Below are 26,320 nucleotides of genomic sequence, written 5' to 3'. Positions count from 1 at the left end.
GATAGTTTGAAACCTACTTTTATTATTTCATGCCTTGAGATCTACGTTGTATAATATTTAAACCCATTACGTAAATCCGTTTTGTTTCCAACTAGCAATTTCGCATGATATCGCATACGGGTATGGCGAGACTACTAAGAGCAGAGGAGTTTCCACTTAACAAAATGACATGTCAGTTATTTTTGGCCTGGGACGAAGCCCTAAGGCCATAGTAATGATACAAATTTCTGAGACAGTCAGAATTGGCTGGCTGCCAAAACCCACGAATGAATGAATTCCCAAAAGTCCGATTTACCACTTGGCGCAATCAAAGCAGTTCTTCGAAAGAAGTTCTTCGCAATTTCAATAACCCGCCTTGTAAATACAGAACATCACTATATAACATGACAGTGTCATAAAACGTGTAAAAAATTATTATTGAAGCAAAATTGCTAAGCATTGGCTACGAAATAGTTTTTATTATTGTTTGCATATTCATGCGAGAATAAGTTCCTCACTTGACGGTCTAGGCCGAAAAGATACGAGTGTCTACGGAGACAGTAAGAAGAATTTTGTTCTGATACATTTTTTAAGGTATTAGCACTCTTATGAACTTCGTGCAATATCGCCTTATTTTCGTACATATCCGTCACTCCGAACGTTATCCGGGAATGTGCGGAAAACTACGAATATTCTATAAATACGCTATGAAATACTTAATGTAGGATCCGCAAGCTAAATAAAATGACAACAAATATGGCCGACATTGTACCTGACAGATTGGGTCGTTTGAAGAAAAAGCAATTTGCTATATTAAAAGAGAAAGATTAATATAAAAAGTCTTATTATTGTTCATATTAATGTGACTGGAGTATTTTAATGATTTACGTCAACTAATGCATGGCAGTGTGTTTTTTTTTTTTTTAATTGTTTATTTTTATTCAATATCATACATACAATGTAAACATGTATATGATCATACAACATAGTGATTGTACAAAGCAATATAGTTCAGACATGTTATACAAGATATGCTAATATACATCTTTTTTTAGAGAGAAAAGAAAAGAACAACAGAGGAATAGTTATGAAATATGATGAATTGTATAAAGTTGAAAGAAAACATACTGAACTTGTGTGTTTTGTTGTGCATGGCAGTGTTGATATTTATGAAGAAAACGATTCCTGCAAATACGAATGTCAAACGCTTGAAAATTTTGACCACTGTCAAGAATAACGTTTAGAACCCGTGTCACTTACAAAATTTAATATTGTTGGTGAGCAGTAAAAGGGGATAAAGTGGATTTATGCTTGTGTGATGGCTGTAGCCATGTGAACGGGTTATCGTACGGCAAAACCCATCACGTAAAGAAGATAGTTGCATAATCCAACTCCCAGCTATTGACCATCCGGGTCTGAGCTGTACGTATGTACTTAATAAAGCTCAGAGCATTCAAGAAGAACTACGTAAAGAAGATTCTTCAACTTTTCAAGAAAGGAATGCCTTGTTTTGCTATCAACACAAAGCTCGGAACAGGAAGGTACATGGATTATGCAATATTTGTTTCAAGTATAACAGTTTCATTATTTATAATTGGAGTAAAGTAGATTTTGTAGGAAAAGTGCAACCTGTCTGTGATTTTTACCAAATAATCAGGCTCATATTTGCTTTCATTTTGAAAAAGAAAATATGCCATGTAAGGAAAAAGTTGTGTTGTTAATGCATGGAAATCAAGGACAGCATATTTGAATTTTATGACCAAGTAATGATGTTTTCCTCAAACAAACAACAAAACAAGTATATTTTATGTCCTAAATACTAAAATTACTATTCTGAAAATGAAATGCCAATGATTGCTCCTTTTGTGATCACCTAAATTATGTATTATGATTATCCAAATTAAAATGCTGCATATTTATTATCTTTTCAACAATAATCAACAACATTGGTGGTCCAGGAACGGTTAATTACTTTTTATCAACTCTGTATGTTCCAATGATCAATTGAACTTAAAGACAATGGAAATACATGCGGGAAGGACCTATCATCAAGTTTCAACTATCTCCTTTAGAGCAGACAGGCTTATAAGATGGAAACGAAGTAGGTATTTCACTGATTTATGTTATTGTTAATGTAGAACCAATGTTTTAAGTAATAAATAAAATGTAACGTTAATAGTCAGTGTCATATCCAGTAGGTATAAAACATGTATTTGGTATTAACATTTGCATAAAGAATGTGTATATGTTGTGTTTACACTTACTTATTAATCCAGTTTAAAAGGGTGTATCATATAAAATACTAGTAATGACATGCTAAGTCGTGAATGTCTGAATAAATAACAACGATGACGCATAATCATGTTTGTTAATATTTTCTTTATTCCTTTTCACACATGTTATAAACTATCATATTTGTATATATTATGCATTTATATATTAATACATACTAAAAATTGTTGTTTTTTCAATATTTGGATGAATGAGAGTGAATTTTAAAAATAAATGGTTCAGCAAAAATGGAGAAAAAAAATTGGGTGGTTCAAAACTGAAAATGTAAAAAAAAATATTGTTCGGTGAATTGTATTTTAACTTTAATGATCAATGCAGAATACCTTAATACTAAAAAATATGCGAAGAAAGAAGAGAAAATGAACATGTCCCATTAGAGTGCTAATACCTTAAGACATTACATTTGGTATTAATAAACTTATTTTAAGATATTGTTATTTTATTTTTCGTTAACGAGACTTTCAAGAAAAAGGAAAATAAAAGAACAACAACAAATATTCATGATCATTCTCGGAAATATAAGAAGTTACCGGATATGATATTTCACTGCGCATATCGAGCGCGCAAATCGAGCGCGAAAAGTTCTACGTGAGACAACGTATACAATTTGTACACCGTTCTTTATCCGTGTAAAGGCCCAGTCTAACTATGATGCCGGCGGCTCCATCGTGGACGACCGAGGAAAACCGGGGCCCCACCGGGAAAGTATTAAAATGTTTAATTCCTCCGGGATGAACCGGGAGTCACCGGCAACGACCGGCGCGGCACCGGGAACAACTGGGGCGGCACCGGAAACAACCGGGACGGCACCGTAGCTCTGCCGGGGTCTGATGCCGGTATAGACACGGTGAGTGCCGGCGGTGTTACGGTATACCGGGGCTCTGCCGGGAGGCTGTCGGCTTTCACCGGGGCACTATCGGCGAAAACCGAGGCTATGCCGGGACGCTGTCGGCTTTCACCGGGGCACTACCGGCCACAACCGGGGCTCTGCCGGGGCTTGACCGGGATAAACCGTAGCCAGTCCGGGTTGACCGGGACTCTGCCGGGCTGTTGACCGGCTTCACTCGGGGCGGCACCGGGAAATAGTGTGACTGCGTTAAAAAAATTTATACGAATCATCCCGGTCCTCGACCGGCGTTAGCAAACCGGGATGGACCGGGGCTCTACCGGCAAAAGTGAGACTTGGGCTTAAGTGGATTTTCTTTTGCATACACATTTCAAAAGAAGTATGAGTGTTTTCCTGATCTGTTAATTATGCAATAGAAAACTATTTTAGGCTATTGAAAGGTATTTATTTGACGCCAACAATTACAGTTTTTTTGCGGCCATGTTGTTGTTGTATATCTTCACCGCCTATGTAGACGAACCTCTACCAGATCTGTTGAACAAAAGGTTATCGTTCCCACAACCAGTATCGTGTTGTCCTCCACCGTCTATGTACACTGTAGTATATACACAACTATTGTCTTTCCTTGCAGTCTCTGAGCTTCTGCACTTAACCGCAAGAGTCAATCCGTATAAATTCGGACAAAGGGAGACATTCGGACAAAACATCCTAAATGCATTTTACGTCACACTAAACCTAGCCCCAGGCCTTCAGTGCCTACAGCGCTTTGATTAACAATAATATTGTCTAAATTGTAGTTAATTAATAGGTAGAACAAACTTTATGAAAAATGTCTTCTTTCTCTGCTTGCTAGTCACGAATGACAGATCTAGCAAAACAAACGACGTTATCATGGAGGTTATCGAGGAACTTACTGATGGTTAATCAAGCATTACATAGTACCGGTACTTGTTTTTTAAACGAATATGTTTCGTTACATAAATCATAACAAAATCATAACATTGTTGCGGAAACCCATAATTGCTTATTTACGGTAACATTACTTGTAGAGCCGTAATGACAATTTACTCCGGTAAAGGCACGGTGCCTATACCACGTGACTTTTTAAGATATGTGTGGGGAGTAAAATATCAACAAAAGCGCGACGAAGGTAAGATTTTTAAGGATAACTTTTTTAATATGTCACCATTTTTAATGGGATAAAGTAGAGAGCCCGCTCATTCATGAGAGTTTTCTATAGGTATCATGATTTTATAAAACAAATAAGTATTTTTTCAGTAAAGTGCAACCGCGCGTTTGAACGGTAAGAAAAGGGTAGGATCAGTGTGGGGACATTAATTTTTTTTACACAAAAACATCACCTCTGGTGCAATTAAGAAATAAATTTTATGGGCGGAGCTTACACTATATCATTTTGCATCCATTTTCAGGTTTCTGTTATTTATTTACGAAACAAAATTCAAGAAAACTATTCTTACAGTAATATGATCTGTGTGGTATACGTTTTTCAACGGATCTGTGTGGTATACTGTTTTTAAGTTTTTCAGTTCTATTTAGTTGTTTAAAAAAATGCTTGTCAACAATGTATTTAAAACTGGATTTTTAAATGCGCTAGCTTGTTAAACACATAATGGCTATACACTACGCTTGCACCGCTTGTTGAACTAATACATAATTATGATTTACAGGCATGCTGTACAATCCCCATTATAATATTAAAATCTTACGCTGGAGCATCTTAAATCGATGACAAGTCCATGCTTACCTTAAATAAGTGTACACTTTATTTTATTGTATCAAATTTCCTTTTTATTTTGGCGCCAAACACTACTGTCAGGTGAAGTAATGTATCGTATATTATTTTTGATATTATATTAACTTTAAGGTATGGCTCAATGCTCCGAATGCGGAAAAATGTCGAAGACCAGAGCTGGATTGTTGCGCCACATTAGGGGACACGCTAACTCTGGAAACTATAACTGATGTGGGAAAGCATTGCAGGTAAGATTAAATACCTTAAAAATAGTTACATTTTTATACAGTTATGCTAACAAACAGATGAACGGATTTTCTTGAAACAACACAAATATACAATATATCTCATCTCTCAGGTTAACATGTATTTTGAAATAACTCAATTATCGTCTAATCGTTTGTAATTTTAAACTAACGAACGCGTGTCCTAAGATACTAACATTTTTGAAATAGCGTGTGTACGCATTGAAATGTCACGTGAATAAAATATGTTTTTTTTCTCAGGATGCCTACAATCTTAGAAGGCTTCAACGAACAAAGAACCCCAATGTCACGTGTGTGTACAGTGCGGCAGGAGCTTTGCGGACAAGTACCTACTCGTGGCTAGAGAGAAAAGTGCAAAAAAGAGGGATTGGTGAAATGTAACCAGTGTGGGTTGGCAGTTAGGAGTGAGAATGACCTCAGAGAGCACGTCAATACCCACATGCATGACAAGTGTTACAGTAGTGAGGAGTGTTTCAAAACGTACAAACGCAAAACAAACCTTTCTCGATACGTGAGGACTTCACATAAATCCGTGAATACTGATTATAAATCATTATAGTTTACAGTTTGTCTGTGTAACTTCATTATCGTTTTACGTTATTTTATTCGTTGTTTTACTTTTACTTTACTTTTCAAAATGATTCTAAAGTTATCCGAATTTGATTAATTTTTAGGTTTCGTTTAGTTCGTTTGTGTGTTTGAAATCATTCTCAAATAATTGTGCAATAATTTGGATTTACGTTATTCATTAGTATATCGCATCTGTGATTTGTATTATCGAATCTGTGATTCTTTTTTAATTATAACTTGATTAAAGTTTTGCGATGTTTTTTCGTGGTTTCAATTATAAATACCGCTGTCACGAGCTAGTTTGATAATCTATAAGCAGCCAGGGTTTCTAATACTAGGGATTTTCACGATTGCTTTACATAATTAACTGCCTGCTTATAATTACTCTAGCCCGTGGTTATTGACAGTAAACAATGTATGCAATGTGGTTGTGTATACAATACAATACTTCTTAATTCGAAATACGTCTTGACATTCTTCAGAGCTGCATCCATCCACAACACAAGAGGAGAATCGTACATATATAATCATATAATATAATATTTATTCATTAACTTTTTATGTTCTCTTCAAAATAAGTAACGCTAAAGATAAGCATACACTTGTTACACTGAATACAACGACATAATTTATAACATGACATTATCACCAACACATGGCGAATGATTGTCAATATCTATACTATGTAATAAACTAATGCAACAATATAAATTCCATATATGAAATAAAACACACAAACACACACATATATATATGTTTCTACTATGACCAGTATTTTGTTTTTAATAAACATACCGTTTACCTTAAACTTTAAATAACAACAAAATGACAAGCCAATACGACTGGCGGATTCTGTTTTATCAGTTTGTATTACAAATTTGATTTTAAAACATACGTATTACTCAGGAAAGAACATGCCTTTGCTTTTTGTCAACCTGTGTAATATTTGACACAATTTCTATTGCAGAATTTGTGTCAGAATTAAAATGTCCATTGTGTTCGTCTATCCGCATTCTTATTGTTGGCAACAGTTTGCTATCGTTTCGTCTCGCCCGCTCCCACCTTACTCCTAGTGTCCCCTTCTGTACAGCATTCCTGTCTCGTGAAACTGTTTCCTCTATTTTTTCTTCCCTTAACCCATGTCCGCTCACTAGTGCCAAATAGGTGATTACTGAAATGAATGAATTTTTAAATAATAATAATAATAGATCTACTACTACTACTATTACTATTAGCAGAAATAGTAGTAATAGTAGTAGTAGTAGTAATTGTTGTATTGGAATAATTGAAATTAATTTAAAAATATATATATTGTCGTTATTAACTCAATTTATCCGTATATTGTAGAAACACGGATACCACACAGATCCTTCTAAACACGTATACCACACAGATCATATTACTGTTAGAATATTTTTCGTTATTTTGTTTTCATAAATATATGAAAGAAACCAAAAAAAAAAGAATGCAAAATGATATAGTGTAAGCTCCGCCCATAAAGTTTATTGCTTTATTTCACGAGAGGTGATGTTTCTGTGTTATAATAAAATAATGTCCCCACACTGATCCTACCTTTTTCTAACCGTTCAAACGCGCGGTTGCACTTTACTGAAAAAATATTCATTTGTTTTACAAAATCATGATACCTATAGAAAACTCTAATGAATGAGCGGGCTCTCCACTTTATCCCATTGAAAATGATGACATATTAAAAAAGTTATCCTTAGAAATGTTACCTTTGTCGTGCTTTTGTTGACATTTAACTCCCCACACAGATCTTAAAAAGTCACGTGGTATAGGCACCGTGCACAGTGCCCTAAAAATGTCACCATGGGGGTTGAAAATAAAGTTTTAAACATCCTATATCTGTTGGTTTCAGTGAGTTTATAAGACATTGAAGTGCATAAATCAAAGTTTTGTGGCAAAAAGTTCGTCCATTGTTTTTTAATTTTTTTTTTTTTATGAAAAAGAATTTATTAAAAAAAAGCTCACATTTTGCAGTTTCATGTACATTGGAGTGACCTGAATATTAATGCTGCAATACATAAAATATTTTAAAACAATGTCACAATCACAATTTAAGTTAGAAACAAATTACAAATCACAAGTTATTATATTTCAGTTATTATATATTTTGACACTCACAACACAAGGATTTAATTTGATGCAGTTGAGTATTTTAATTTAAAAAGCATTTATCCATTGCTCATTTGGTGAAACATGACTGCTACAGGATGTTAGCAAAATAATCATGCATTTGAATTTTACTTTTATGCTTAAACAAAAGCTAGCAATCTTAAACTCATGACATGTTTAAATCAAAGTGCTGAAGGCACTAAAGTTGTTCGCCACTGTATAATCTTAGACGCAACTCAGTTTTCAAAATTATGTTATAGCTTTTTAAATCGCAAGTTTGAACTGAACGCAGCCCATTCAAATTTATAAAGTGTGTCTTAAAGCACAGGTCGAGATGTGTGTCTTTTTATCCTCGTATTTATGTCATATAGATAACTTAGACGAAATAGAACCAATATGTCCTTTTTTTCGCAAAACTGGCAACCATCTTTAGAATTTCGATTGCCTTGCTAAAAAATAACAAGCATAGAATCATGTACATGTTGTGTTATGTGTATCTAATACTTTAAATATTTTCTTTAAATAATTGAACAAAAATTTATCCGACATGACAGACTTTTAATCCTGTTGTGAGCCGGAATTGAATCATTTCCTAGGCCTAATTGATACATTCGCCAACTTGTATTCTATGTTTAATGGGATTGAGTTGTTCAAGCTTTGAAAAAGCTAGTTGCCCTGCTTTTTAGCCCAACTGTAGCATACGTTTGAAATTGAGTTTCCTGGGCTTAAATCTACTGGCCCAAGGCTAACAGGCAACAACTACACCTGTAAGTTATTCATGATGTAAGATCAATGTGCAAGTCTGACGACATTAAAGGGGCTTTTTCACGTTTTGGTAAATTGGCAAAATTAAACAATTTAATAATTTGGATAGTTCTGTTGTTGTCGTTATAATTTTCATGCTACGATGATTGCTTATACATATAAAGTATAAAATACATCTCTCATTGTATGAGCAAAGATGGCCGAGTGGTCTAAACGATTGACTTTTTTTCAGGGGTCTGTAGTTCGAGCCCAGTTGAGGGCAACTTTTTTGTTTTTTTGTTTTAATTGTATTTTTGTTTTTGTTTTTAATGGAGCTTTTAAGAGCTAATGTTTACACCTATCAATATTATCAGTACCAGAGACTCTCTTTTAACGAAAAATACTATAAAAGCAGAAAGTGTCGTCCTTGATTAGCTTGTGCGCATTGCACATGCTAATCAGTGTTCACACGTTAATCTTATTTGACATGCATTAAGCCCCGTTTTCCCTGAAGGCAGCCATTATGTACAGATTTCAATGTTAAACACTAGACTGGCCAATGTCAACGCACAAGCTGTTAAACACTTTTGATAACTCTGCTCTCTGCAGTGTACCAGTGGAGTAAAAACAGGCAAATGCGGTGGTTATCGTTCCTAGCGTAGTTTTCAGCAGACTGACTTGAAAAACTCCATATAAATTAGTTGCTCGCTATCGCGACCAACTAAAAATACTATTTTATCTGACAAATTTGGATAAAAAAACGGGATTGATTTAACATCAAAATATTACTTCGAACAAGCATGAATTGTTTTGCCATCTTTGACAAAAAATGTTGCAGTTTTGAATTGGGCCCGTGTTTTAGTTTTAAGAGTTATTTCGCGACCAAACACTTGTTAGCTTGTGATGAATATTTCATACCTGCACCAAATATTGACTACAATGGCATGTCAGCCATATTTTGATTAAATGTAATATATTAGTGGTAGTCAAATCTTATATTATGACCATGGTGACATCTTCTAAATGTTAACTATGTTTTATTTTTCCCCCTCGTAGGTGAGCTAATTTGGATCCCCTACATCCATGATCATTTGTTAACGATTAGTTTGTTTACTCTCTTGAGGCTGCACTTTTTGCCCAAAATGATTGCATTAAATCTGGTGTTTATTTTTCTTATTTAATTTTCAATAAAATCTTGTGAGACTTTTTGAGCTTTAATTAAAAACTAGGTCACTTTGTCAATACATTGGAAAATATCACAGAGCTCACAATCTTAATATGAACCTGATCGTGATCAAAATGGTATTTTTATAGTTGGAAGCTTCTTCATGATTGTGTGAGGGAAACTTTGTAACAAGGGCACGTCATAGAAACACTTGAACAATGTGCTGAGGTCGCAGTTTCTAGTGAATAGTAGTGATCTTCATAACACTTGGTCAGAATTATATGCATAATATCTAGGTCAAGTTTTGCCATTAAAAACAGTCACATTGATTCAAAATATCATAGACAGTAGAAACACTTGGTAAACAAATGTTCATGTCATATCTTGAATTAACTTTTTACTGCATGTTCAACTTTATAATCTAAGCCAAATTTTCTAAGTGGGTCATGAATGCAAAGTCAAATCTTGGTCACTATGTCAAATCCTTGAAAAATACTGATGTCTATCATTCTAGAGATATCATTTTTCATTTGAATTTCTTAAATTTTGGTAAGACAGTTCTTCATCTTTACAATAGCATTGGTATAGACCTCGGTTGAATGCTAAGTATCAATGCCACTATATAACAAAATAAACATTGTAAACAGTATTTTTAAGTGATTCATATCACACTTTGTCAGAATGTTTATCTCTATAAATCTAGGTCTAAAATAAGCCAATTTAACATTTAAATACTAGATTATTCTGATATTCAGGTACAATCTCACAGAAATTATTTTACGATTGTAAATGCAACATTTAATCTAAGAAAATCTAATTAAATGTATTCGCTCTTCCTGCTGTGAGAGGATTGAATACATACACTTTCATCAGATTGTACATTAATAAACGTGAATCGTCTTCAGATTTGTTATTCAGGGGCATGGGGCATCTTGTTTTATTTACTAATATGACTGATAGTGACACCATCCCTCTTATAGATTGATTTGCGTGGTTTTCAAGACAAAATGGGGGCATTAAACAGTCTAAAAGTGCTTATATTTGTAAATATGTCAGGAGTGTAAGTTTTCACACTAACCTTTAATATGTGCCTTGGAAACTTAAGTCACTCTGTTGTTATGTATTCTGGTAAGTGGAACTAAAAAAGGTCATTATATGACATTATTTCACCAATTTTTGTTGCAAAAAAACCCCTCAAAATTACTGAATGTCGGACTTTCCTACCTAAGTAGAAATAATTGTTATTGTTCTCAGAAGTCCTGGGCATTAAATAGTTTAGGATTTATTTTTCAAGTGAATTAACTAAGAAATTAAGATCATAATGTGAACAAATAAATCAGCTTACAGACATTTATATCATACATAGCAAACGTATTGTCCAAAATTCAAACATGAACAAAATCTTACACTCCTGACATTTAAACAATGGGATATATCTCAATGATAAGTGTATTTTGTGAACTTAAATAACCTGTTATGGTTAACTTTTTATTGGTTTAATAAAAACATGTGCTAAAAGGTTAACTTTTATTCTGTATTTAAAATTTATCATTGTTTGATTCCAAATCTTACACATCTGACATTTAGAGGGTATACTAGTAAATGCGGTCATCCTTCTAATAAAAAGAAGTTTTTATGATGAAGCTTCCACTGGCTTAATTCAATACACTTGCTACTTCATAACTCTCACATAAAATAATGAAACATGGAGTATATAAACTGTTACATCAATATAAAGTTGAATTTTAGTAAATTTTGTAACTTTTTTCTCCAGGGGTGCGTGTGTTTTCAAGTGACCACAAGATATGTAAAAGTCATAATAAAATGTAGAAGAAGAGAATTAAATATTAGCCAAACCACATAATTTTAATATTCGGGACATTTTTATATGATATGTTTTCAAATATGATTGTATTGCTGCTGTGAAGTTCAATTAAATTTTAAAATGTCACTAATTTTCCTTATACTCTTGACATTTTAGCCACATTTATCGCAATAACTTTTTCATTATTGCATATTTTTAGAAAAAAAAATGGACACAATTTAAACACCATTGAGAGGCACTAACTGAAATATAATTATTCCAGATTAAAGCTAGAATAAAAAATGCTAAGCAGTTCTAAAAAATTAGCCCTTTTTTTTAAATGTGTCCTAAAATCAAAAGTATAGCAGTCCGATACTCGTCTCGATTGGGTATAGGTAAATAGAACAAAAAACAACACATTCGCGTCATTGTGATTTCTTTTTATCGCATTCGTTTTAATATTTGAAAAATATAGCATTTTCAGTTTAAAAAAAGTATATCAGAATGACAAATGAACAACTTTAAGCTGTCAATGTACACATGTTTTCGATTAAGAAAAAACACGAGCTGTAGATGTGCAGCTAGATATAGAAAGTCAATACTCGTACTGACACCGTGTTCTCCGACAAACGAGTATTTTAACGTGGAATTTAACTAGATCAGGTAAGTAAAGAGTTGAAAATTGGTTTGATAGACAAACGAAATCAATTTATACGTTTTAAATCCAATTTATGGTTGTGTTTCGCTACTAACCTAAAACATGCATTCATTTAAAGCAAATTTGCATGACCTAAACTTTATGTGGTCGGGAGATATTTAGTGTACTTTTCTTTTTTTGAGCTCTGGATTGGTGTCACAATATATAACTAAGTTTTAATTGCAATATCGGAAAAAAGGCGACATTTCATTTATGATCGAACCATAGGCACACATATGTACTCAAACTATTGGTATAAACTTAATTTTTAATATCGAAAACATAGCCTGTGATTATAAATATACAGGTATTTAACTTGTGTGTTTTTTACATAACGGGCAACTTAAGCCATCGCATAAAATTGTAAATATATTTTTAGCTACTTGTAAAGGGCTTAGGCGTAGGGAAACATCTTGTTGTTTACTTACATTACATTTCAGCCGCTATAAATTGTTGTCATTTTGTTGATTTGCCATTACACTTATCTGTCACTATCCGGTCAGCACCAACTCCTCAATATTTTAAGAAAACCATTCACTAACATGAAATCACGATGATAAATGATTATTGAATATACGCATATTTAAAGTGAAGAGATTATGTCTCTTATGTGTTCACAACAACGCTGATTTTTATAACCTATGTGCAATTTCCATTTGCGTTATTTTATATTATTTATCTTACTTTTAAATAGCAAGCATCGAAATTCCTGACTGAAACAAATTCCATACAATCATGGCATCACCAGATACGGAGAGCGAGTGTACAGACACTGAGAGCGAACGAGGTTCTGACGACCAAGATGCAAGCGCCGAGATCATGAAATTAGACGAGTTCAAATCGGAGCTGATCGAAATTAACCGACGCTTCGAAGTTCTTGCGTTTCATTTTGAGTATAAAAAAGCCGAGCACAAACACATTGTCGCGCTTAAGGATGAGAAAATCGAAAAATTAGAACAAGAGTTGGAGCGAAAGGCTCAGACAACGCCTGAAATGAATAATGACATTCAGATTCTTAAATCGAGCATTTTTCAACTAAATGAAACGGTAGAGAAATTAGAGAAAGAAAAGGCGACTCTGTTTTCTGCCTCAAAAAGTAAAGATGTAGAAATTAAGAACATGAGAGACAGATTGAGCCAAGTGCATAAAGAACTACACGCAACAAAACAACGTCTTATTGCGAAAACTGAAGAAGTTCTCTCGCATAAGGAAGACAAAGACAAATTAGAAAGACAACTAGATGAAAACAGTCGACTTATGGCCGAAAACGTGAAAGTGCTGAAAAAGATGCAAGAGCAAATGAAACTTGACCGAACTAGTGCCAAGCGCGAAATGAGACAAATGGAGGACAGGATAGTCAAACAAATAGAGGACGTTCGTGAAAACAGGGATTCCTCCCCGCCTAAAGCCGGCAAAACATTACAAGAAATTAAATTGGATTCGGGCCATGTATTTGGTCCAGGCAATAGGGGTACAAGCACAAATCGACAACGTTCGACTGTGAAATTCCCACCTCTTTCCGACAGGACCACCCCCAGATAAACGGAACAAAATCTTGTACTTACAACATTGTACTGTTACACTGAATCAGTTGATATTGATGGTCTGTAGTGTAAGCTGCGTCATGAGATGGTCTGTATAGAACATACTTGTTAGCGCTTTGAAGCAAGCTATATAACAACTTAAAATATGTGTAACGTAGTACCTGTTGATTTTCACTTTAATAAAAGCAAAGTTTGTTCGGCTTGCATCAAGTTATTTGATATGCAAATTTAGAAATCCGACTTCGTTGAAATGATTAACCCATTTATGCCCAGTGGACTCTCCCATCCTTCTAAATTGGATCAATTTATTTCTGAAATTAGGGATGTCTGGTATATTTTTTTCTATATTTAGAATATTTCTTACAGAAAGTCCTTTAAGCAAACAGCGCAGACCCAAATGAGACGCCGCATTATGCGGCGTCTCATCTGGGTCTACGCTGTTTGCAATGTCCTTTTTTCAGGACGCTAGGCATAACTGGGTTAATATTTTTACTATAGAGAATATGCCAGTGTTTAAGACGTTTGAGCGATATAGAAAATATTTCTAGGCACACACCTTTTATAAACATCAAACTGCACGAGTATTGTATAATGTCCATGAATAAATACGTTGTGCTTATTTTGTTTACTGTGTTCTGATTCTGGTCCAGTCGTGTAACTCTCGAGTCTGTGTATTAGATACTTTGGTCATAAGTATGTGTAGGGAATGAACTCAAACTATCACAAACCCCAAAATAAGCGGAGCATTCATATTGTGTACCTTTTTATAATGTCATTTATTATTGAAGCTGATGACATTTTTATTGGTAAACTTTAAGGACATTTAAACGTACACGTGCATCAAATTCAGACCACATACGGGTTTATAGTGGATGTATCACCCAGCATCCTGGGAAATCGCCAAAACCGGGTTCTTGTACATATCTCTGTTATGACTAAACGATAATTTGATTCCATACTTTTGTCGTAAATGGTTGACTTGCACACAGGTAACTCAGCTCTAAGTTCCTTGGTCCCACTTTTGTGCAAAATTGGTTTATAGATTAGTGGCTTATCTCCAGTAAGTTAATGTATGAGCTATTGAGCACGCCGATGTATTAACCCATGTATGCCTAGTGGACTATCCCATCCTTCTAAATTGGATCAATTTATTTCCAAAATTAGGGATTTCTAGTATATTTACTTCTATATTTTGAATATTTCGTACAGAAATTCCTTTAAGCAAACAGCGCAGACCCTGATGAGACGCCGCATCATGCGGCGTCTCATCTGGGTCTTCGCTGTTTGCCAAGGCCCTTTTTCTAGACGCTAGGCATAAATGGGTTAATGACATTATTTGACGATAACGCTGATCGATGAACATGATCTTCCTGGTGAATCTTATCTCTAGTTAGATTCACAGGTTAACCCTCTTAATATTTATAATATGGAAAATCAATAATGTATAATCATAGACTTTTTTTCTGAAATAGCTCTATTTATGTAACGGACGATACATAATTGGGTGGAATATTTCCATATGCAACTTACGAATTGTTTATTTTGTATTAAAGTTGATATAATATATACAAGTTTCAAGAAAAAAGTATCAACAACATATAAACAGCATACATATCACATTCAACAGGTTAGAAACCGTTACAATTTTGAACATTTTGACTACAAATGCCACGCATTTAGTCGCAATGGTGATTTAAACGTTGTTATAAAATAAGTTGATTAAACAAGTAATGTATTTCAACATCTTAACAAACAGGGTTGGCATAAGCAATAAAGTTTATTATAATTTTCTTTCTTTCAGTCAGACTTTAAAATGGAGCTTACTCTTGAGCAAATTGTTTGTTCAAAATTAAGGGTGTCACGATACGCTCACCGTATAATACGATACGTATCGCGGTACAGTGTGTACGATACAATACGTATCGCGATACGTATCGTCAGATGGAAACAACATACAAACCATTTAAAACCATTTTTCAATTTTATTTAAAGACCTCTATATGTGTGTCATACAATATACAAAATACCATATAATGTCATGAAAGTACACGAATTAACAATTAGTTATTATTATTTACAAATCCAAAATTTTGATTAAATATGAAGACGAAATTATGAATATGTTTGTAACATACGGACTGCTTTAAGTTTCTTTTACTGCGATGGATTATTTAAGGTAACAACAAAACGTGTTTACTAACTAGTCAAACTGGCTTGTGCCAATCTTTGCTTGTGCGGTAACAAAACTCCAAGCGCAATTCTTAGAACCAGTTAAATATTGCACCTTGTTTCGTGACGTAGGCGACACAGCACATTTTTGAGTGGTTGAAAATTTTATTTTAATGGTTTCAAAGAATTTGCGAAATTTACAGCGGAATCACAAAATTACAGTTTCTGCTTAGGAAATTCGTAGCGACTAAAGTCTTGATATAAAGCAAATGTTTATACGAAATAAACGCCTACCACTTTCCTACTGATAACACAAAATTCTTTCATATTTTTTATTAGAAGCTCGCTGGAAATGAGTTCAATTAAACTTCCGCCATTAATTGGGCGATTTACAGTTACTTCCTTTGAAATGCGTCATGGAAATGACGTACCGTACCGTACGGACTCGGAGGCGCATCGTGAACCGTACCGAGGGGAGATTATTACGATATACCTTCCCACGGAGTACCGTGACACCCTTATTCAAAATAATGTATATATGTTCAAACATGGTCATGAAGAAATGACACAATATCCGACACTGTCTGTCTCGCAATATTCAATGAAAAGGGTCCTTCCGAAAACATCAATGCAGTGTGAAACGAAGTTTTGTTGTTGATTAAATGCGTCGGTACGCCCGCTTGTCGTAACCGGGTGGCGTACATGATTTCATCATCTCTAATGATGTCATATCCGGCGGTCATTATGTACGCGCGCGGTAAACCTACCAGCAATTCCGGATCCGCAATAAGGGGCGACACGTATGGGTCGGTCATTTTGTCTATAAATTCTCGAGTGATATCCGATCTTCCGAAATTCAACTTCTGTGATAGATCTTTCTTTTGAAATCCGCGGTTATCGTATGCTTTCATCAAAACAGTTTGATCAACGTAATACGCAAATTAAGACCTTTTTACTTTCGGTGACGTGTGGTTATTGGCGATTATATCCGGGGCATATTCCGCGCCGAGTCCGAGGTAATTCGCCCAGAAAATCACCTGAAACAAGCCATTAAACGTCTTCGCGAAGTAAGGCTTATTTTCAATGACGGACGTTGTATTGAACGTAAAAAGCTGCAGCGCCGGAACTAGTAACAGTTGAGCCTTAATGAGCTCGCGTGCTTTTAATGAGACGCTTGCAGCAAGGTTCCCGCCGGCGCTGTCTCCGCCAATGGCGATGCGCCGGGGATCTATACGCAGACCAGATGCCTCCGCGTGCAAATACTGAACCACTTCAAGGCAGTCGTCTGACGCGGCCGGATATGGGTGTTGTAGGCTAAGACGGTAACTGGAACAAAGAGTTGAAACGCTCGTTTAACTTTAATTTTAAACATGATTTACCGGTAAGTCAATCGGTACAAATAAACGCTATTTACGCTAATTCAAGTCATCGGAAGTTTAAATATTAAATAAAAGGGCTTCTGTTAATATTGTATGCTATTATTTTGGGTATATTTGTACGAACCCCTACTCATTTCATAAAGAACTCACTCGACTGATACAACGACAAGTCCAGAGTCCCTGGCCACTTTCCGTGTAAAGGAATCATACGCATCTGAAATAAGAATGCCGTTTATTCGTTGTCTCTTTAAATGAACGATCGACGTTGTTGAATATTGTGATTCAATTTATAAAGATGCAATCACACTCATGAGTCGATCGCGGAGCATTACGGAGCTCTACTTAAATGACGCAGGTGACTGCAACCAGCAAGGATGTTCTATGAACTTTATGGGAAGGGGAGGAACAATATATTTGCTCGAGCAGTCCATTCGTATGCCGGATGTGTGTCGCGCGTAACTAAACATGTAATGCTGTGAACAGATGGAACTGGGTTGTAAAAACAATATATAGGCCAAAATAACGTTTACATATTAAAAAGCTCTACCTATTGACAACAGGGAAAATACTCCTCCATGGAGATATACGAGCACCGGCCTGGCCCCGGCCTCAATGGTGGTTAGAGGTTCATACATGCGCACAGGCACCCGGCTCTTGCTTGTGAACATGTCCGTTATGTCCGTTATCTACATATTGAAGCGTTTAAACGCAAAATCCTGGTGACAATCCTAGTAATTCATGCACTCATATCCAAGTGTCATGCAATTTGGTTTAAGATTGGAACGTCAAGTATGCTAATAATTTTCTAAAATATGATACAATTTTGATACGAAATAAGTTCAAAATTTACTCGCCTGCGACACGTTACACGAGTACTCGGCCGACGTTCAGCACGGGTCTTAAATGTTATACGGGTTTTACTTGAAATTGTTTTTAAATTAAACACTATTAGATTTATATTGAATTTAAATAAATCAACGCAAACAAGTGTCTATATGTGTGGAGATTGAGCTCAAAACATAACAAACCCGAAAATAAGCAGAGCAATCATATCCTCTACCTTTTTATAATGTGATTTATTACTGAAGCTGGTGACATTTAAATTGTTAAACTTAAAAGGCATTGAACCGTACACGTGCATTAATATTAAATTCAGATCACATACGAATTTACAGTGGATGCATCACCGTGTGTAATCGTTAAATACGGGTTCGTGAATTCATCTCTGTTATGACTAAACGTTTATTTGATTCCATACTTTTGTCGTATATGGTTGACTTGCACCCAGTTAAACTCAGATGTAGTTCCTTGGTCCAACTTTTGTTTGACGGTGTGAACGTGGTTTATATAGATTAGTGGCTTATCTCCAGTAAGTTAACGTATGAGCTATTGAGCACGCCGATGTATTAATGACATTATTTGACGATAAGGTTGATCGATTAAAATGATCTTCCTGGGTCCGGTTTAATAAAAAACTACAAAACACGACTGTAGTCGCGCGACTGTGCGGTCGACCGACGGTTGTCGGCCGCCAACTGACAAATTGTCGCGTTCACGGAGAAATTTGCCGCGACTGTGGTCGAATGACTGTGTGGTCAGTCGACTGCGGTCGTTGTAGTCGCTATTTTTAGAAAATTATCACTTCCGCCATCAACATTTTTTTATTTATTGTGCGAAAACTCATATCACGAAAAGTTAATCTTAAATTTGTTAAAATAATATGATATTATTTGTTTAAACAGAATTCGCTTGCGGATTCTTCGTCAAAGGTGTGTTTGTAATAATATTCATTAAGTGTTCAAAGTTCAAATACAAAATCTGACGCAATGAAATAAAATCTACTACTATGGTTCACGCGTCTCTGGACAATGTCCTTTCGCGTGTCAAAATTGCAGAACCTCAAACATACTTGCCAACGCAGTTTCAAGATGTTGGTACTTAAGACCGTACATTTATATGAATATTCACCATATACCAATATGAATTGGTGCGCTCGACAAATCGGACGGAAGGAAGGATCGAATGAATAATGCTCGTAGATCGAGGAAAACGCGTGCAAAAACTGCATTGTGGAGTCTGGATGTCTACGGAAGTCTTTAAAACCAAATAACGGGTTTGCAATCAGCTCTGGAATTCACTAATGATTATGGACATACTGCTGAGACATTTTTGTTAAAATTTTCTTTTATATCTGGCTTCTAAATCTGCCCAATAATTATTGCACTTAAAGGTTTGATACATTGCATTATCGTCTGCAAAATTCAATTTAATGAGAATCTATCTAAATAAGGTTGACATTTCACTTTTATAGGATTGAACTTATGACACTTTATCTGGGCAATGATCGTTTTGTTAATTATTCATATTCCATTGTAAATTTCACTTCAACAAAATAAATGACGCGACGTTTAGCATCATAAAACATATTTATCCCATTGTTATTAAGGTAAATCAATTACGTGCATTTCTTCTAAACTACTGTATATGTATTACTTTCCCTTGCTCGAGACATCCGTGTATTGGATGGGAAATACGCATATTGATGATACAATATTGTATAAATTTCGGAAACGTATTCTACATCTACAGCAAAGGTGTCTATGAGCTCCAATAGCTCTCTCCTTGGTAAGCGAAATCGACGGAAAAGTTCATCATCATTGTACATGTCTATTGGATTCAACCTATCTCTAAAAACTCGCTCTCTTCGAAAATGTCTTCGCATTCGATGAACAAGTCGCATGGAGGCCGCCATGATTAAACTCGAAACTATCCGCGTTCATTTTGCACGGGTTTTGAATGCCGACAAAGCGTCAAGCGACGAGCAGTCGTGGTGTGAGGGGTAGACTGCGGTCGCTCGACAATATGTCGAACAACGCGCGGTCGATTGACGACCGTCGCTCTCCATTAAACACGGCTATCGTCGCACGACGATTATTCGCTGGTACAACCATAGTCGCCCGACCATGGTCGCTCTCATTAAACCGGACCCTGGGTGCCTCATTGTGTACACACCGGTCTTACTGACTTACGTACTGACAATAACGTAGTGACGTCACCATCTATGTATAGAATGCAGGTGCCTAATTTAGTAATTAACCCCCCCCCCTGCAATAGGTGGAGCTGCATTTCAACTCACAGTTTCGTACATAATTAATTTTTTTCGAATTAATTTTTAAATAAAAGTGAATAACACAATGTTTAAATATATTATTGTGTTTTATTCTGTCAAAACAAAACAAAAAAACCCGATGGTAAACGCATGCAAAACAATGAAAATTAAACTGCGAAACTGTGGCGCATTCGCTCACAGGTATTGGGCGCGTGGCCAAGTCACTTGAACACTATCAATCACAGGTGGGTAGCGTGTGGCTATGATATTAATTAGTGAAAACATCATTTTGAATGATAAATAATCATATTATAACGAAAAATTAACTTTTCTGAAAAAAATATTTCACTATCAAATATATATATATATAACAAGGTATGCAACTCAAAATCACCCCAAAACGGGGTGCATAGCTTTGAACAGCCATATCTTCATCAATTGTGCAGCGATTTTCACGATCTCGGTCTTATTCAACGCAGAAATGAATATCCTTTCTGGAAATGTATATCCTTTCTGGAAATGTATATGTCTTGCAATTTTTTTACAAATGCTGGGTCAACTTTTAAGAAATAACACGATACACAACAAGCATGACCCAGTTGACAGTGATCATGCATTCTTTATGAATGAAATCTCCAGTTGTAAAGACACCCCCCCGCATTGGACCAATGAAATCACTCGTATGTTTAAAATGTCAGTTAGTTGAAATGTATGTAAACAAAGGTTTCAAACGGCGCTGGACAGTTAGTCTTGATGCAGAATGTAACGACAAGAACGGTAATAATGTTTTTTCATACGTTTTATTGAATTATGGTATCGAAGTACATGAACTTTGTAGGGAATTTGCCCTTTACTCCGTGAAGATTTCAGTCTTAAAGACAGCATGATCACTGTCAACTGGGTCATGCGTGTTGTGTATCGTGTTATTTCTTAAAAGTAGAACGTAGTAGTACCCTATCAGGTACCATCAACCACGAATGACGAAAAAAGAAAAGTTTTAAAATACCGTATTTTTTTACAATTATTATTTAATATTGATTAAAATATCACGGCTGGTATATTACATTACTTGAAAAAAAATCATATTTTCAGTATATTCAGTAATAAAATTTCGCAATGTGAATTCGAAAGTACATCGCGAAAATACGTGACATAACGATATACACACTATAAATAACGCAAGTAGATTGATCATTTTATATATAAAATATATACAATTCACTACGCATGCACAATTTGCATTCTGGGTTTACCACGTGACGATGATGATCAATGTACTGGTGTTATTTATAGTTAACTGGTCGTTAACTGGTAGACATACCCAGTAAAATGTATTACCAAATATACTCAAAATATGAAAACTTAACAACTTTTTTCAAGTAATGTAATATACCAGTCCTGATATTTTAATCGATATAAACTAATAGTTGTAAAAAATACGGTATTTTACAACTTTTCTTTCGTTCGTCATGTGGTTGACGGTCGCTTTAATTAAGAGACACAGGGACTTTTAAAATAAGCATTTGCAATTAACCCACACCAACATTATGGCTGTCTTTCAGGTTAATTAGCATGTTTTTGCAGCCCTGAAAAACACATGTATAATTCGTTCAGGTTAATCATCTTTCACTGATTGGTGGATCAAATACAAAGCAGACTGTGCATAACATATAAGAAAGGTATCACATAAAACTTGTTTGTTATTGTCCCCTACCGGTGAAACCGGAGGGGACATATGGTTTGCGCTCTGTGTGTCTGTCAGTCAGTCAATCAGTCTGTCAGTCCGTCACCTTTTCTGGACCCTGCGATAACTTTAAAAGTTCTCAAAATATTTTCATGAGACTTGAAACATTGACAGATGGCAATATGGAGATTATGCACGTCATTTCATTTTGTACCTACGTCGAGAATTCGGGTTGCTATGATGGAACCCGAATCCGTTACAGATTCCGAACAGTCCGCGGGCATTTCGGGCCATGGGGCCGGTGCCAGAACCGTGCAGAAATCGGACATGGAAAGTATAATCTTGGAGGATTTATGGCGGAAAAGTTTGATACATAAAGGTTGGTCAATTGGGTCCGTGAACAGATTGCAGTTTTGTTTAGCTAAAGGTACGCTTATAAAAATCATACAACAATGCTCTTACTAAATGTGCTCGTTTTTGTAATGAGAGTCAGTTTAGGTTTCCCCCAGAGAGCACTGCTCTTTTGGCGGACTTCCTGCGAGAGATATCAGATGGGTCCGACAGGCCTAATTCAGTACTTAACACTACTCTAGCTGCCTTAGGGCACTTGTACGCTTTAGTGTCCCTTTAGAGACATTTAACAGTTCAAACCTGGGTTTGTCACGTGACAACTATTTTGTTAAATATACGTCACGAAGACAAACTCGTAATGTAATTTAATGAGAATTTAATTACATATACATTATGCCATAGTAGTGAGTAAATTTTTAACAGTTTAAACAGCAGTGGGTTTGTCACGTGACTACTATTTTGTTAAATATACGTCACGATGACAAACTCGTAATGTCATTTAATGAGAATTTAATTACATATACATAATGCCATAGTAGTGGGTAATTTTTTAACAGTTTTAACAGCAGTAATTTTAAAATCTAAATGCAACATAGTTCGCAAAGAAAATAAAGTGAAAAAATAAAACTAAAATTAAACAATAACAATTAAACATGCAAGGTACACAACTCTCACACAACATTATAAATGTCAATCCAGTGGTTTTTCCCCTTACAAATCCTAACTATAATGAGTGCAACACAATCTCGAAAGTCAATGTTCAAGTTTTACAGCTCTCGTGATTTAACAAACCTGCTGTGAAATCTTGCGGAGGCTTGGAATGCACATAGTGCGCAAAGAACACTTCAGAATTTTTCCATCGACCGACTGTGCGAACAATTTCCGGATCGACATGATTCTCCACAGCGGTTGTGGCTCAATGCACAAAATCCACAGGCAGCAGTATCATAACAAAAAATTGCCCTTCCCCCCTCGGACCATACCCCCCCCCAGCTTACCCCAAGGGTTCCAGATTGTTAAATGTACACCTATTGTGCATGGTTTAACTTTCCAACAACGTATATTGAGTTTGTCTTCGTGACGTATATTTAACAAAATAGTAGTCACGTTACAAACCCAGGTAGTAACAAGTTGTTACGTCACAAGCTCGTTCTCAAATTGTACAATATTTAGGGAATTAGTGAATGTAATAAGGATATATAGGTCGTATATAGATATGGTTACTCGGGGATTGTGCATATGTTGTGGATTTTGTTCCTACGCCAAGAATAGACTAGACATATTGCTGAAAATGGTTGAGTTTCACCGGTAAGGGACTTATATTGCTTGGCAATAGTCTAGTTCAATATTTTAATTTCCATTGATGACTATGTTTTGTGTGTTATTTGTTCACTGTCATAACCATACTTCCATCAAGATTTTGTTAAAATTATCTACCTTCTCTAAATTAATGCTATCAAACAATTGGAATAGTCAATCACTCTTACTGTGTTTCCTCCATCTCTATTTGCTGTCTTTCTTTTGTTTATTTAGTGGAATTAATTCATATGTTGACGTGTATGTTTACTTTTTCAGATTGATGTCTAAAAGACTGATGTGTAAATTAAACTCAAAAGGAGTTAAAGGGAAGCTCTTGTTCGATTCATCCGAAATTCAAAGTTGTAATTGGTATGTTTATTTGCCTTTAAAGGGGCCTTTTCACAGATTTTGGCATTTTTTAACTTATTCATTAAATGCTTTATATTGATAAATGTAAACATAAGATCGTAAAAGCTCCAGTAAAAAATCAAGAATAAAATTAAAAAAAAGGAAAAGAACATTGCCTGGAGCAGGTTTCGAACCAGTAACCCCTGGAGTCCTGCCAGAGTCCTGAAGTAAAAACGCTTTAGCCTACTGAGCTATTCCGCCGAGTACACATACGTGACGTATTTTATACCTTATATAAGCAATCTTCGTAGTAATACACAATTTAACGACAAAAACAGAACTCTCCAAATTATTCAATCGTTTCGCGTTGCAACGCTTTATAATTTTTAGGTTTTATAATCGTCAAAAGATGCATATAATGGCTATATTAGAGCATGGTAAATGTTCAGTATTACTGTTTCCTCACAAATATCATAACTAAAACGAAAATTTGCGAATCTGAAACAACTTTTTTCAATTTTGTCAATTTACCAAAGCGTGAAAAGATCCCTTTAAAGTATAACAACAAAACGCATGCCAGACCTATGCCTCAGTCACACATTCACGGATGCCATTGCCAGTTCCACTGCGGATTAAATCTCACGGATGACCCTTTAAGTGTCCAAGTCCGTGGTCAAATATATACGGATTATGTACTACGGTGTAACCATATGTTTTCACATATATTCTAATTCCCTTGTCATATCTGTGTTTGTGACTGAGGCATAATAAAGAAGCATAAAGATATGCATAGAATACTAGTATACCTTTTTGTAGAAGCGTGAACTGTAAGTAAAATAAAAATGAAAGTAATGTCAAAGAGTTATTACACTTGCGTAATTTTAGACATTAAACGGCGTTATATTACATTCGCGGGACAACATTTATGATATAAGTAAATTTTAGATTATAATAAATTTAGGCGGCTTTAACAATGTGCAAATAAAAATAAATGAAAAAAAATCTTATTTCAGCTAGTGCCATGAAAGGGAACAGAGAATGTGACAGAACACAAAATCAAGGAGCACATCAGCTACCATCTAAAATACGCCCCAAACTGGAAAAGAGTTGGCAAAAGATACATTGACAATTATCTTTAAAATGACACGTTTAGGATGCTTTTGTGCTTAGGATGATTTTGCGGATAAATGTTTTGTGGCTTATAGGTGCAATCAAGCTTCTAAAAATATGTTTGCTACTATTACTATTAGTGATTGGTTTGGTTTAAACAGTATTATTCTACATGTATATTTTAACGTTTAATAACAACGTGTAGAAGACCAAGATTTTGTAATTTATTGATCCATAACTTGCAAATAACTATGTGTTCTTACTATATTTATAGCAAACATGTGCTAGACACTTTTTAAAACATATAATGAAAATGCTATGTGTACAACGAACATTTAAATTTCAATACACGTTTGAAATCTCAAACTCCGTAATATAATCATGAACTGCTGGGTCGATTTCCATCAGACTAAGTCTGTAATGTATTACTTATTTAAAGGACTTTTGTGAGCGATCCAGGCCCATTGTGTTTTAATTTCTTCATAACAATGCTTTGATAGATATGCCATGTGAATGTTATTAATTAAATCGTATTTAATGAATTTACCATGTCTGTAGAGATCTGTACTGAATATACATCTTGGAAGAAGTACATAAAATGTATTGTTTGTTCGTTTTCTTTTAAAGAATTACATTTCGCAAACAGATTATTATGTAACTATGTGGTCATTGGAATATCTGTCAAAATCCTCTTTGAAAAATAACGCGGGAAAACAAGGTTTTTGTTCTGTCATTATTGGTTTGGAAGTAAGATTTTGTAGGGAGGTTGCACACTATGATTATAAGGTTGAATTTTGTTTGGGAGCTAAGTTTAATGAATGTTAAGTTTTGCTTGCACGGAGGTTGCATGCTAGTTATTTGGTTGTGGGAAGGTTGGGGAATGTTTGAATTTCGGTTGCATGATAGTTATTTGGTTCTGGGGAGGTTGGTGAATGGTTATTTTGGTTTCAGGGAGGTTGGGAGAAGGTTGCAGGGTAGTTATTTGGTTGCGGGGAGGTTGGGAGAAGGTTGCATGGTAGTCACTTGGTTGTGGAAAGGTTGTATTTGGGTTTGGAGAAGGTTGCAGGGAGGTTA

General features: G+C 35.2%; 1 protein-coding gene, 1 long non-coding RNA gene and 1 pseudogene across 2 annotated transcripts; 2 read left to right on the top strand and 1 right to left on the bottom strand.

The window, feature by feature from the left end:
* Nucleotides 1–12,074: 12,074 nt before the first annotated feature.
* LOC127833013 (protein Hook homolog 1-like) lies at nucleotides 12,075–14,416 on the top strand. Its single transcript, XM_052358361.1, has 2 exons — nucleotides 12,075–12,219; nucleotides 12,948–14,416. Exon 2 carries the CDS (start codon nucleotides 12,989–12,991, stop codon nucleotides 13,793–13,795), a length of 807 nt encoding a protein of 268 aa, XP_052214321.1. The 5' UTR covers nucleotides 12,075–12,219; nucleotides 12,948–12,988; the 3' UTR covers nucleotides 13,796–14,416.
* Nucleotides 14,417–15,765: 1,349 nt separating this feature from the next.
* On the bottom strand, nucleotides 15,766–18,142 carry LOC127833045 (neutral cholesterol ester hydrolase 1-like; annotated as a pseudogene).
* Nucleotides 18,143–23,560: 5,418 nt separating this feature from the next.
* On the top strand, nucleotides 23,561–25,849 carry LOC127833061 (uncharacterized). Its single transcript, XR_008027254.1, has 3 exons — nucleotides 23,561–23,797; nucleotides 24,065–24,157; nucleotides 25,150–25,849. It is a non-coding gene; the product is annotated as an uncharacterized LOC127833061 (long non-coding RNA).
* The last annotated feature ends 471 nt before the right edge of the window (nucleotides 25,850–26,320 follow it).

Source organism: Dreissena polymorpha, chromosome 1 (genome assembly GCF_020536995.1).
Source record: "Dreissena polymorpha isolate Duluth1 chromosome 1, UMN_Dpol_1.0, whole genome shotgun sequence".
NCBI lineage: Eukaryota > Metazoa > Mollusca > Bivalvia > Myida > Dreissenidae > Dreissena > Dreissena polymorpha.
The sequence above is the reverse complement of the archived record's forward strand: the minus strand, read 5'-3'. Positions and strand labels throughout refer to the sequence as shown.

Coding starts and splice junctions, on each gene's coding strand:
- LOC127833013 (XM_052358361.1), top strand. CDS start 12,989: ATGGCATCACCAGATACGGAGAGCGAGTGTACAGACACTGAGAGCGAA.